We start from the raw sequence: 14452 nt of genomic DNA, 5'->3' as shown, positions 1-14452 counted from the left end.
CCAGAAAAATTAAACTGTTTTTGCACTGAAATGTTTCATTGGTGTCCAGTCCTAATTTACTGATGGGGCAACTGATTAAACCTTTTAGGTGCTACTCAGCACAAACTCAGAATTGTTTTGTATTGCCCTGTTTGAAACACAATTGTTATTTAATTGGACTGGAATAGAATTTATTCAGCTGATCTGATTGTACTGTCTGGTTATCAGCCTGGAAATACACTCCTTGCAGCTGATTAACCACCATCACAGTATCAACTCCTACCTACACTCTTACTTGCTTTCCATTTCATAAATTTCCTGCACACAACATTAATGGGTACAGTCTGCCCCTGTACAGGCATCAGCTTAAGGCTCTAGCCATCTGACAGAAGAATAAATTAATCAGAATTAATGGAGAAAGTGGTATGATCCAGTATGGCAAATTTGGGTTCCTATATTTAAAAAACAAAGCAAACAAACCCCTTCAAGTCTAATCAGTGCAAAAAGGGGAAAAGATGGAACACTATCAAAAGCCAAGTAAAATGGCCTGTTGTGCTTGTGAAAGGTTAGAATCAACCTGAAAAATAAGTAAAACCTCCAGCTTCAGCAGCAATTGCTGCTTGAGATACAATGAATTATAAGCAATTACCTGCCTTTTCCCCTCTGCAGATTATTTTTCTAAAAACAGTTAAATTATCATAATACTTTCATTCTTTGGTTAAACAATAACTTTATCTCCTGGGAACATCTATCTGTAGTTATCAGCCTCTCTAGCAGATGCATATTGCTTTTAGATGCCCCAACTGTTAGAGTTCAAAGATTTGAATTTTAAATACTGGCCTTTTCAACTTTTCTTATTTGACTGCTCTAGTCGGATTTTTTTGGTTTAAATGAGATAAGAAGAATAGCCATTTGAAACCTGACCTTTAGAAACAGTCCACAAATCACATTCACACAAGCAATTAAAGGGAGTGACTAAAATCATTAAACTTAAATACACCCTTTGATGGATTTTGCTCTGTGAAGATCTGTGAGGCACTTCTAAGTGAAACGTTTTCGCATGCAGCAAACAATCATATACCATACTCTTCACCTCCAGAAAGGAAACTAGGATATTGCCTGGGGGTGGCTACCCAGAAACTAGTATATGCGTGGGTGAGACAGTATAGAGTTCTTGGTCAATTAATTTTTTATTGCATGAATGGAATGGTCGCACCTGCGGTGACTCTTGATATTGCACCATGAAATAGATGCGGGATTGAAAAACATGGGATACATTTATTTTTAAAGTAATTTTCTATAGGATGAGTTTGGAGCCCCCGTGCCTTTGACATTTAAAACTGACTAAGAGCTGTATGTAACTGTACTGCAAGGGGGTTGTGGCTCCAGGGCGTTATAAGTCAGTTCAATTTCTGTTGTCTGTGATTGTCGGCGAGATTCTAACTTTGACTCGTTGCGATCACAAGTATAGCCTTCCAGTTAGCAGCATAAACCTAGTCTACATGCGCACAGGTGGAGAAATGACCGTGAAAGGTAATTTAATCATAAATTTGTCTCAAGAGCTCTGGAAGCGTTGACATTTAGGCGCCTGTTAACACGTTTCTTGAAGACTGTTTTGTAACGACTTTGGTACAGTTGGTGAAACGCTCACTCGTCACTTCTGTCCACTAAATCCATTCCGCACCAGTGCGTTGCACTTAAAAGCGTGGTCACCGTCACATCCCAAGCCTGGGGCTGGCAAACAGAAAGAAGTAAGTGTCTCTCCAGTCAGATTTGGGCTGATGCACGGCGGTGCTGAGAGATTCCTTGCCCCCGTCCACTATGGCGTACTGCTCCTTAGGAGCCTCTGGTTATTTCTCACCTGCCTTTGTGCTCCATCATTGATTTAATCGGTTCAAAGAAAACATCCCACCGGGGTTTTAAATGGCTCCCTCCAGAGAAGGAAGCAGAGCAAGGCGCCAGCAGCAAAGGGCTCGTGTTCAGAGGCGTGTGCTTAAAGTTAGGCACCGCGGGGGTTTTAGGTATCCAGGCATCCAAGCGCCCCATTTCAATAACGTCCGCCCTTTGCAATAGGTCCCGCAGGGTTTGTCTCTGGAGCGCTCATGCGTCTTAGCTCCAGGTGCAGGGGAGGGACAGAGACAACCCGACGCGCTGCTTCTCAGGGGAGAAGAGTTGGTGCCTATGGGGCAGCAGCTCCCCGTCCCCTTCCCTGTCCTGGCAGCGCGGACCCTGCACCCCTAGGACCCTCCCCCGCGTCACGGCTAAGCCAGGGCGCCCCGAGGCTCCAGCTCCCCCCGCCCCGCAGGGCGCCGAGCACCTAGGTAATGATTAATGGCCGTGCCCACCCGGGGGGCGGGGAGGGGATAAAGGGGGCTGCGGGGCTGGAGCCAGGCGCTCACACGCGTCCCCTCTCCGTCCTCCCGGCAGCATGACACCTGCGGCCCCGCTCCCCCTGCTGCTGCTCTGCCTGCTGAGCGGCCGCCGGCTGCGCGGGGAGCCCGGGCAAGGCGCGGGCACCTGGGCTCGCTTCGCCCGCCTGCCCTACCCGGAGGACGAGCTCTTCCTCTACGACACCTTCCCCGCGGGCTTCCTGTGGGGGGCGGGCAGCGCCGCGTACCAGGCCGAGGGGGGCTGGCGCCAGGACGGCAAAGGCGCCTCGGTGTGGGACACCTTCGCGCACCGGGCGGCGCCGGCCGGCGGGGACGTGGCCAGCGACAGCTACAACAACCTGTTCCGCGACACGGAGGGGCTGCGGCGCCTGGGCGTCTCCCACTACCGCTTCTCGCTCTCCTGGGCGCGCCTGCTGCCCAACGGCACCGCGCCCCCCAGCCCCGCCGGCCTGGCGCACTACGGCCGCCTGCTGGCCCGCCTGCGGCAGCTGGGCGTGGAGCCCGTGGTGACCCTCTACCACTGGGACCTGCCGCAGCGCCTGCAGGACGCCTACGGGGGCTGGGCCAGCCCTGCCCTGGCCGAGCTGTTCCGGGACTACGCCGAGCTCTGCTTCAGGCACTTCGGCGGCCAGGTCCGCTACTGGCTCACCATGGACAACCCCTACGTGGTGGCCTGGCACGGCTACGCCACCGGCAGGCTGCCCCCGAGCGTCAAGGGCGGCCCGCCGCTGGGCTACAGGGCGGCGCACAACCTCCTCCAGGTAAGGGCTGGGCGCCCGCGGGCCGGGGCTGGGAGGAGGAAACGCCTCAGGATGGATGGATGGATGGATGCCCACTTCCAGCCGAGCTGCATGGCTGGCCGGCCGGCCAAGGAGTTTGTCCCACAAGTGAGGATGGAGGGAGCGGGCGAAAGCGCCTCAGTCTCCTCTCCTCTCCTCGCCCATCTCTGAGTTGGAGAGGAGAGAAAATCCCTCCGCAGCTGGGACCGAGCGGCGGCTGGACAAGGGAGAGGAGATGGGGGTGGGTAATGGAGGAGAGAGGAAGCGGCTGAGGAGCTGGGATTTACAAAGTCAGATCTTTTAGTGCAGATTTTCATTGGCAGTGATCCGGGGGCTTGGCCAAGATGGGAAATGCCTGGCAGGAGCTGCTGATCTAAGAAACGTGGAAGGAAGGAGGTTCCCAGGAAGAGCATTGCAAGCGATGTACACCGACTCTAAGAACAGTTGGGGAAATCTGTAAATATGTCACATTGAGATTTACTGAGACAGAAGATTTTCTAGAGTAGATGTATGGGATTCAGAGGCAGGCAAAGGAGGTGCAGTGGAGTTCTACATGTTTGTAGATTGCTTGCAGATAATATCCATCTCCCTAATGTCTATCTACCTGTGAACTTTTGCGTGGTGCTCAGACTTTTTGAATTTATTGCCATCCACCAGAGAAGATAAAAAAAAACATTTGGCATCCCTGCTAAAATTGCCACTATATTAAATCTGCAAATTCAGACTATGCCATCTGCAATATAAAAAAAAGTCTGTATAATATAACGATGGAGTATCTTCTCCACTCAAATAATGTTTAGCAAATGTGTAGCACCTGTTTTCACTGCAAATGCTACAGCAGCATAGCCATGGTACCATAGCGTAGACACAGACTACAGCGACAGAAATGGTTTTTCCATCACTGAAGGAACTCCACCTCCCCCGTGGTGTAGTAGCTAGCACTATGTCTACACTACAGTCTGTACAGGCATAGTTTATGTCACTTAGGGTTGTGAATAAACCACTCCTCTGTTGCAATAGTTGGAAGGTGTGCGGCAGCACCATCCCACTCAGTGCACTAAATTAGGCAAAAGTCCTGTAGAAAATAATAGTATGTGATGTTTAAAAACGTAATGTATATGCGTAAGGGGACTGAATTAAAGTTGCACAGGCATTTCAAAACTTTTGAGTGCTTTATTTTGCAATCTTAATAATGTTATTTTAACACAGTTTTTGTGTGTGTAAAATTCTAGATTTTTTTAAAAAGCAAACTGAAACACTCTTCCCACCCCCCAGACTCCATTGTGTAGCATCACGTTGACACCCACATGGGTCATCTAACAGGGAATTTTTAAATCCACACATAGACCACTGCCACTTGGGCTAACAGAGTAACTGAGTAACACTGATAGGCTGTCATCCTCATTGTGGACCAGCACTCGATGAGGATGAGACATGCATTTCTTCAGCAGTTTTCGTGGATACTTGCTGACAGCAGAGAAATAGTGAGATTCAGGAATCTTGGGTTTCATTCCAAGCTTTGACTTGTGGCCAGTACTTAATTTGTAATGTAATTTGTGTCAGGGCTCAAGCAATTTTTTTACTTTCATAACTGATGCTGCAAGCCCAGAGTTGCTGAGGCTATGAAGTGCCAAGCTTAGAGGTGCCGGATCTCAGCCCTGGCAAGCCTTGGCATAAATTAAGCACTGCTAGTGGCACAGATTCTTTTCTCTCACCTTGAAATCTGACCCTTTCTGCCCCATCCAGTCCAGCTTATCCCCATGTCAGTCTTGTCTCTTCCCCCAACCCAGCTCCTCGCCCTAGTCCCAGTCTTCACTCCTCAGGCTTCTCATCCCAATCCAAGTCTCCTTGCCCAGCCCACACCAGTCTCCCCTTTGGTCTTCCTGTCTGAGTGCCAGGCTCCCCTCCTGCTTCCATTCCCAGTTACCCTGCTCCCAGTCCAATTCTTCTTGCCCAGCCATTTCCAGTGCTCTTCTTTGTTCCCAGTCTCTCTCCCCAACCAGTCACAGTTCCCCTGATCCCACCTCACCATCTGATCTCTCTCCATCGACTGACCTTCTGAGTCTTTCCACTACACCTCTCCTTCATTACTTGTCCCAGTGAAATCACGCTTGATATTCAGAAAAACTCCTTTGTTCTCAACTGTTTGGCTATCAACAGATTAACACCCTACCTCTCTAATATACGTGTCCTTTCACATTTATCCCCTAATTTACAATATGTACAGAGTTTCTAGCAACTCTTTTTGCTTTTATTAAAACAAAGACCTTTATGAGCAGAAAGAAGCTTGTGCAAGTCTTTTTACTGATGCATTTTACAGAATGTTGATTACTGTAAAGTATTAATTCATGTCCCTTGAATCCTTTAAATCCCACAGATACTAATGTGGATATTGGACTTTTTCTGAGGATAAGTTATTTATTATCTGAATAATTAATCAGATAAGAATTAGAATGTGAGTCAAATTCAGGGTTGATGTAAACAAGTTAGTGGAATTTCATGCATTTACCTGGGTCTGAATTTGGCTGGTTATGTGTTCATTTTACACTGTTATATGTACTACCTTTTCATTTTCTGAACTTTTTAAATTTACATAGTCACTGTTTGTTCTGCTTTGTGGTTAACATTTTTCAATTTCTGAACCTTAGGGCAAAGGTGATAGTTTAATTTTCTTTTAAATAATGTTGAAAATCCAGTATATGGTTCCATACTTTGACATATAGGAATTGTGAAATTAAATGTTATAAATGGAGAACTTCTAAAATACATCATGAATACTTGCAAGCATAAATACGTTGATTAAACTTAAGTGCCTAAAGATGCTCCTAATCATGTTGCATAGTCACTTGAATGCCTATGGTCATAAGCCCTGGCCAACCTACCGCTTCTTGTGCTCTCTTTTAGGTGCACAGTAGCTCTCATGCTTTAGAGCCCAATCCTGCAAAATGCTGTGAGCTTCCTGTGAAGTGCTGAGGCAATTTCATCTCCTATAGAAGTCACCTTTGTAGGATTTGTCCAATAGCACCACCTGTTGAAAATGTTGAAGTGCTTGCTAGTGAAACTGCATGCCCAATTACTGCATGTGCATAGGTGCTAATTTTGGAGAGAAATGTAAGCATACAAGACCCAGGGACTTCTCAGTGCCAACTGCCAGAGGGCACAGGGGTTGCAAAGATTTTTACAGGGATTCCCTGAGTCAAATAGCTGCATAACAAAAGGTTGGCATGTGAAGTCTCTTCTGAGAGTCCATAGCTCACTGGTCATCCTTATCATTGTGAAATGTATGTATGGATAATATTTCAGAAATTATGTAGCTATACTAAAAAAATATGTTCTTAATGTCTGAAAGTCAAGGCAGGTCACCAGGAAGTGACATACCTTGGATATGTTCCTTTCAGGCGGGAGGAAACAGATGCTTATCTCTCTGTCTGGCCACATGTGTATTGTGCATTGTACGTCTCACAGTGGAGGCTTATTTGCACATTAAGCTAAAAGTCAGTCAAAAAATTGCAAAAACTACAAGAGAGAAAATCTACAGGAAGAAATAAAATAGCAGGGGGGTATTCTGTTTAAGACAAAGATAAAAGGATTAGTTTAGTTTGTCAGGGAAGGCACAAAAAATACAGGATCCTTCACTGAGGAGACAAGCTAACAAGCTAACAGTTATATGAAAGGAGGGTCCCACACAGACTGTCTGTAAAACACTGAAAAGACTTTGGGGGAACGTTACTCTACAAGACATGAAAGTATCTCGTTAATTAAGTCTAGGTTCTAGAATGCATGTTATGATTTTATTTTATATGTAACCACTTGTTTCCAATACTTCTACTTGTTGTTGTTTCAGTCTCTGTACTTTGTTAAATAAACTGATACTTAATTTCACTACTAACAAATCTAAGTGTGTGAGTTGAGTGGAGTGGTGATCCTGAGGTGAATCTGGTAAGCAGCAGCACCTTTGAAGTGATAATCGAGATGACCCATAGAAGGTGTGAGGATAGTTTAACATGAGGAAATAGATTCAATTAGTGTAATGACCCAACCATTCCCAGTCCCTGTTCAAACCTAAGTTAATTGTATCTAATTTGCATATTAATTCAAGTTCAGCAGTCTCTCTTTGGAGTCTGTGGAATTCTGTGAGTGTCCAGTGGATCAGGGGCTGGGCCCTCCAGGGATATGCTCAGAAGGCTTGGGGATTGCAGTGTACCTATTGCTAATGTGTAGAGAGACAGTGAGGCCTGCCTAGGCCTAGAGGGACATGTGTTGCCTTTGCACGTAGAGTTGGAGAGCTGACCAGCAGAAGGCACAGATAAGGCTTCCTCATGCTGAGGGAAGGTATTAGCAAGGTGCCTCACAACCCTGGGCACCACTTGAAAGCGTCACATGTTCTATAAATGTCCACTCACTAGTTATAAAGCTCTTTGCAGTAGCCTCATTTCAGATTCTGAATTGATAAAATAAGACACATTTTATCTAAGTAATAAGGAAGATGTATAATGTAGGTGAGTATAGTTTAGATTATTTTTGTTCTTCAAGGGTATGTAGGAAACAAACCACTGGATAGTTCTACTGAGGTCAATGCAGCTATGCTGATTTACCCCAGCTGAAGATCTGGCCCTTAGTTTTAGGGTACTAAGGAAAATGAATATTTTTCTTAAGCTAACGCTTTATTTTTGACTTGTCTAAGACTCCAAAATGGGGTAAGAAATAGGTGCAATTATGTGCTTTTATTAACAAAAGAAGTTGAATAGAACAGGTTGAATCCATAGAGGTTGACACCCCCTCAAGTCTACAGCCAGAAAACAGAATGGTAGAAAGCTGACACATATAGGATCCATCCTATTCTTATGAGCTGGGTTAAACCTTGTTATGGGCTGAGTTAGAACCTTGTTAAAACTGATGTATGAATGCGCCCTTCACTTAAGATAGTTGTAAGAGATAGTTAAGGAGCCATACCTGGCAAACCAGCACCATGTAGCTGGAGGTTTCCTCTGTGTGTGTGTGTGTGTGTGAGAGAGAGGGAGAAACTGGGGTGCAGATACAGAAAATGTGACAGACAGAACAGAGACAGACTCAGAGGTAAGAAGCAAGAAATCCAAGCAACAGCCTGTGAACAGGGTGTATGACCCTGGAAAAAAGCTAGAGAGAGGGTTTCTGCGTCTAGTGTTGACTCATGAGGCTTGGACTGTAAGCTAAGGGTATATCTATACTTAAAATGCCACAGTGGCACAGCTGTGCCATTGTAGTGCTTCAGTGTAAACACTACCTACGTTGACCGGAGAGATTATCCTGTCAGTGTAGGTAATCCACGTGCCCAAGAGGCATTAGCTAGGTCCACAGAGGAATTCTTTTGTCTATTTAGTGCTGTCTACATGAGGACTTAGGTCAGCTTAATAACGCCACTCAGAGGTGTGGATTTTTCACATCTCTGATCAGAGGTGGTGCTAGCCCATTGGAGGCCATAAATGGGAAAGCTTGATGGGGGGCTCCCCACACAACACATAATAAAAAGCAAATAGTGGGGCCCTTTGAGCTGCTCGCGGCCCTAAGCAATTACTTAGGCCTAGTGCTGGCTTTGTCTCTGACTGCCGTAGTTAAACTAACCTAATTTTCTAGTGTAGACTAGGCCTAAGAAGCTATTGTTTTGATTCTAGTTCCTTCTGCATTTGGAGAAACAGGACCTTGTACATTCCTTGTAAATAAACAAGATTGCATCAAAGAAAACATGAGATTCCATCCATCAGTTTGTACTTCCATTTGGACCTCCAAAGGTCCGAAGTTTGACTAGTTCCTCGGATTGAAAAGGGGCAACACTATCTTTCAGATAAGGAAGAGGAGAGTCAGTGTCTCTTTACCGAGTGACTAGAGTATTGGTGGCCAGTCTCCTTTCTCCTCAAAGAATCAGAGAAATGTTCTGTTTCTGCAAATACATTTTTTCTGTTTCTTGAGCCAAGTGAATTGTTTGTGCATTGAACTGGGGCCAATTTGCATGATATAAACTGCATTTTCAGAAATCAAACAACACATTTATTTCTTCAAGAAGTGGAGAGGAACTGCTGCCTAGAAATCAGTCACATTGCAGACAGGATGCTGACTCTCCTCTCCATTTCCTGGATAAATACTGTTCATAGGTGTTGACCTTTTGGGGTTGACCATTGAACACTAAACCCTAAAAAGTGTGAACAATTACAAATCTAGGAACTTTCTCCTCTCAGTGCATGCACACCACTTTCTTTATATTAAATAAAAGTAATGCAATGTAGTCAGTGCACCACATTCTGTTCACTTGGAAATGCAGAGTAGGTCCATTGAAGTCAATTGATCTATTTCTTCTGAAATAACTGAGAGCAGAACTTGGCCAGTTAGAGGTGAATACACCTGATAGTTATTGTAGAAATATATCTAACAAATTTTTTTTAACAAGAAGCAACAGTAAATAATCCTGTTTTGCCACATCATGCAGAGTTTCCCCTTCATTTTTCTTTTAATAGTACCATTTACAATGCAAATGGAAACAAATAAGAAAATATCTAATTTCTAGCTTCTAATATCTTTTCCTCTACTGTTCTTTGATAGTATTTGTTTGCAAATATTTTATTTCAATAGAAATTAATCACTCATCTTTTGAGTCATGTGGCTTTAAAGCATCAGAGATGACGGACAAGTATAATTAAACAGTAGAGAGGATTCAGACTAGACATCATGATTTCCTATAATGTAATCTTTTTGATATCAGTGGTTCTGATATAGTCACAAATTCTACCGTTTGTGAGGTGAAAGACTCTTTGAAGCTTTCATCATGAATGAAAAAAATTAAAAACAAAATAAGAGTTCAGTTGTAAAGTGTGCTAAAACAGAAGGCAGGAATTCTTGGCTTGGCTGTACTTTTATAAAAATCAACTGTAAATACTGGTGCAGAAGGGATGAAAGTAACCCCATTTTGTCCTCCAAGCATATGATTGCACACTGCATTCACAGAATAAGTTGTTTTCAAATAGTCTGAGTAAATAAAGTCCCAGTTGTACCACATTGCTAACATTAAGTGATATCTTACTCTGCAATTGGCTGCTTAGGGCTACTTGTGAAGTAAGATGCTATTCAAGGTGAGTAAGAGTGATAAGGTCAGGCTCTAAATGGATGTCCTTCAACTATAGGCATATTATGTCTTGATCAGAACTTGAAGAGATAAAAGGAAAAGCTGAAGTCGACATACTCAGATCTACTTACCGTGGTGTCTTCACTACGGTGAGTTGCCTGCTGCTGCTCCCCTGTGGACTCTGTCTGCACCTCTCGCCGAGTTGGAGTACTGGAGTCGACGTGAGAGCGCTCGGGGATTGATTTATTGTATCTAATCTAGACACAATAAATCGATTCCTGCTGGATCGATCACTGCCTTCCAATCCAGCCAGTAGTGAAGACATACCCTTTGTGTAAGTTCTCTGTTGTTGCTTTCCTATGTAAGCAGTGGTAATATTTTTATTTAAGATCAAAGTTCTAGTTTGGTACATATTGGATAGGATATTTTCTGCTCGTTGCCAGGAAGATAGTGAACTATTGGTTAACTGCAGTTTAATAAAGATAAAGGGCATTTGGATAGGCACCAAAATAATCCTTCCTAAAACTTTACTAGGCACTGAAGGACTGAAAGTCAAAAGATATTTGCTCTTTGTTGATATCCTTTTCTATGTTAATCTAATAAAAGATGATAGAGTGGATACTTGATACTTACACTTCAGTCAAGCAGCTCAGAACCTTTGCTTCTTTATACTTGTACTTTTGATGGCCTGATTCAAAATCCACTGGAGTCAATGGAAGAACTCCCACTAATTTCAGTGGGCTTTGATCAATATCCAGTGCCCAGTCCCACAGCCCTTATTCACAGGAGTAGTCCCATTGGAAATAGTGGGGCTGTGGGCCCACTTTTATGATTAAGGGCTACAGGAATGGCTGATTTCTTGACTTGAATGCTTCTACAGAGCGCTCCTTAAATACTTCATGAGGTGCACAGTTCTACTCTGTATTTGTACAAATTTTTATTTTTACATTTTGTATTTTTACAAATTTTCCCTAGTATTCCAGGTAACGGGTGGAAATAATCTCTACCCGTACTTAAACATTTTGTCTAGATATTTGGAATAAAAAACAACTTCAGTTTTTAAAGGGTGACATTGATAGCTTAATTTAAGATAACATTTATAATTTTGTAATTCCTGCCTTTACTTCTTGACTGAAGATAGCAAAGCTGAGTGAGCTATGACGAAGAGAAGAGCAGTGTCTATTCAGCATGTCTTGGCAGAAAGCTATATGGGAACTCTAGGGTAAAAGACATTTGGTGTCCTTATCTCCTACTCAGGATTTGAACCTCTGGGGGTCTGATTCTGGTCTCTTTTGCTTTGGTGGAAATAAATCAGAATTGGGCCCAGAGACACTGATGGGTTCATAGGAATCATTCTGGATTTATACTGGTGTAACTTACAGAATCTGGCCCTCAGTGTTCTTTACGACACTAATTTCTTCTGTAAAGTTATAAAGTTTTCACTGAGTTATAAAAGCTTCCTTCCACAGATCTACCTACCATGAGAAACAAAAGATGAATTTCCCCTGTCTTAAACTATTGCTTCACGCTAACCTGAAATATGGCCAAAATAATACATGTGTGCAGATAACTAGTTCTGAGAATATTTTTTCTTGCAGGGATAGGGTTGGCTGGTGAGAGGTAGGGTACAATCAATAGGAGTTGGATTCAATGAGCAAAGTCAAAGATGATGTACATTAGTCATTGATTTAATTTGGGCCATAAGACTGGATATGGGGACCAGATTTATGGGCATGCTCGAGGCACCTTACACTGCTTCAGCAGGGAAAGACAGTAGTAAGAATGGTGTTTAAACCAGATTTATGGCTGCTTTGTGTTGTCTAAGCAGCTCAAAGCAGCCAGACTCTGCTGGTGAATCTCACCCATAATTGGTAACATAGTATAACTTTCACTGATTCAGCAGGCCTGTGGGTGGGCAAAAGAATTTTCTTCCTGCTTAACACCAGTTTTACACAGTATATATGCACTGATGTCAATGGAGGTATTTTGAATTTTAACCGGTGTAACTTGGTCCAGCATCTGCCAGATAACTAACTTCCAGAGTTTCTGAATTAGCCCAAATTAAAGTATATTGCCTCTCTGACATGCAAAACCCATGACTCTTCATTTCTGTGTGTATTACAGCTGAGCAGAGAATGGCAATTCAGTTTCTTGGAGGATTTCAAAATCTGTTTTTTGTTTCAATTCAGACAAAATCAAAAATTTAGAAATTCTCTATGCAACAAAGATTATTAAAAAAAATTATCTGAAAAACCAAAATATGTTGTTTGATAATTTCAAAACAGGCAGGCAAATGGTGAGTTGGGAGCCTAGCAGCTGTGGGAGCTGTGGACTGAGCCAGGAGGCTTGGCAGTTGGGAGCCTGGAAACCCCAGATCTGCAGCATGCCACCTGGCTGGTGCTCCCACAGCTTCCCACCTTCCATGCCAGCTGGCTCCCCCAGCTGCCTGACTATCAGAGAGCTAGCTGACTTGTAAGCTGGGGAGCCTGGGGGTTCTGGCTCTGTGGCAGCCTGCTAGGTGGGCTGCAGGGGAGGCCCACAAACTGGCAGGAAACCAGGCAGGTTTCTGATGGAGATTTGTCAAAATCAACAGGTTTCCTGAGTGTTTGTTTTGGTTTCAGTGAATTATGTTTTTCTGATGGAACAGTATTGTGTTGGAAAAATTTCCACTCAGCTCTAGTGAACATAAATTAATTTTGAGACTCCCAGCAGTCCCTGGAATTGAGACAATCATTCCTTCAATTTTAAGGCTGTAATAGCCATTGGTCTTGGACTTATGTTTTACTCCAATTTAACAGCATAGCACAGAGCAACAGGACAATTTAAAATCAGCCAGGCGAGATTATTTTATGGAAATGCCTTGCTATTTTGTTAGTCCAAAAGTCAACCTAGAAATCTATTTACAGCTTAATGTCCTTAGCAAAGGTTAGGAAACTTTGGCACAACTAGAATCATTACATGTCCATCCCAATATAGAATGTTTGCTTTTACGTTGGATAGATAAGAATATTCATTTGCTTCTAAAGAAAACAGCAAAAGGTAATCTGGTTTTTGTAGCTAGTCATTGGTACTATCTGATAAAAGTCCACAGTAATTATCAGAGCTATTTTTAATCAGCTCTTTTTTCAGTTATTGCTCTGTGTACTTAGCAGCTCCATTAGATCACTTGTTGTCCAGAGCTAAGGGCAAAGTTTACCTAATTTGTTTATTTAACTTTTAGCATTTTAAAAAATTCTCATTTTAAAAGCAGCCCCAGTCACTCTTGAACCTGGTCACTGATTCATTATTCTGATTGTATTGCCTTAAGCCACAAGTATTTGCAAACACCAGCCCCATGGCAATTTTTGGTTCTCTTTTAAGAAAGTTGGTTTGAAATACATTGTGTAGTCAGATGAAGTGGTGTTAATTCACTTTATGGACTATAATTAATTATGTCCTCTTACTTAGATTTCAATTTAATTTTCTTTACAAAAAGGGCAATGCTAGAAACCCATTAACTTAAATGGACATTGGATTGGGCCCTTTATTATTATAATGTACTTTACTGTATTGTTGGCATCATATTTTATATATTATTCAACTATAAACATATCCATAGGCTGCCCTCAGCAAGATGGTCCCCTTATCCCTTTAACCTTTTGTAGGTGACAGTGAGACTGCCCTGAGCTAAAATGGCCAGCATCTCCCATTATTTCCAAAATGGTGGCCTTTCAGTGGCCATGTGAAAGCCAGGCAGGGGACAGAAGAATTCAGAGGTGCTGGTAGTGAGACTGTGAGGAAAACGGCATGAGGAATGTGTTAGGAAACAGAACCTGATCCTATGAGGAGTCAGGAGAAAGTGGGGAGCAGGAGGCAGACTTAGGGGTATGTGTTGGTAAGTGGATTCCCCTCTGAGTCGCAAACAAGGAGGTCTGCATTTGTGTGATGTGTTTTTAAAGCTTGACATTTGAACCTAAAATGGAATTTGAGGTAACTGGCCTTCCCCAAAGGCAAAAATTATCAGAAGGCTGGCAAACCCCACCATGAGTTTGGCTTACAAATCATAAGATTTTGAAGATAATCTTAATAAATAATAAAATAATAAGATAATAAAAAGCAGCAAAGAGTCCTGTGGCACCTTACAGACTAACAGACGTTTTGGAGCATGAGCTTCCATGGGTGAATACCCACTTCGTCGGATGCATGTAGTGGAAATTTCCAGGGGCAGGTAT

The 14452-nt window shown here is 43.1% G+C and overlaps 1 protein-coding gene across 1 annotated transcript in view; it reads left to right on the top strand.

Annotated features, from left to right (window-relative positions):
• The first annotated feature begins 2407 nt into the window (after window positions 1-2407).
• KL (klotho) overlaps window positions 2408-14452 on the top strand; it is a 59343-nt gene continuing 47298 nt past the window's right edge. Inside the window, exon 1 of the mRNA XM_075062689.1 lies at window positions 2408-3130. Coding sequence (XP_074918790.1) covers window positions 2408-3130 — 723 coding nt within the window. The remainder of the gene's footprint in view (window positions 3131-14452) is intronic.

The sequence above is a fragment of the Chelonoidis abingdonii genome, chromosome 1 (genome assembly GCF_003597395.2).
Source record: "Chelonoidis abingdonii isolate Lonesome George chromosome 1, CheloAbing_2.0, whole genome shotgun sequence".
Lineage (NCBI taxonomy): Eukaryota > Metazoa > Chordata > Testudines > Testudinidae > Chelonoidis > Chelonoidis abingdonii.
This window is presented reverse-complemented; position numbering and strand designations above follow the sequence as displayed.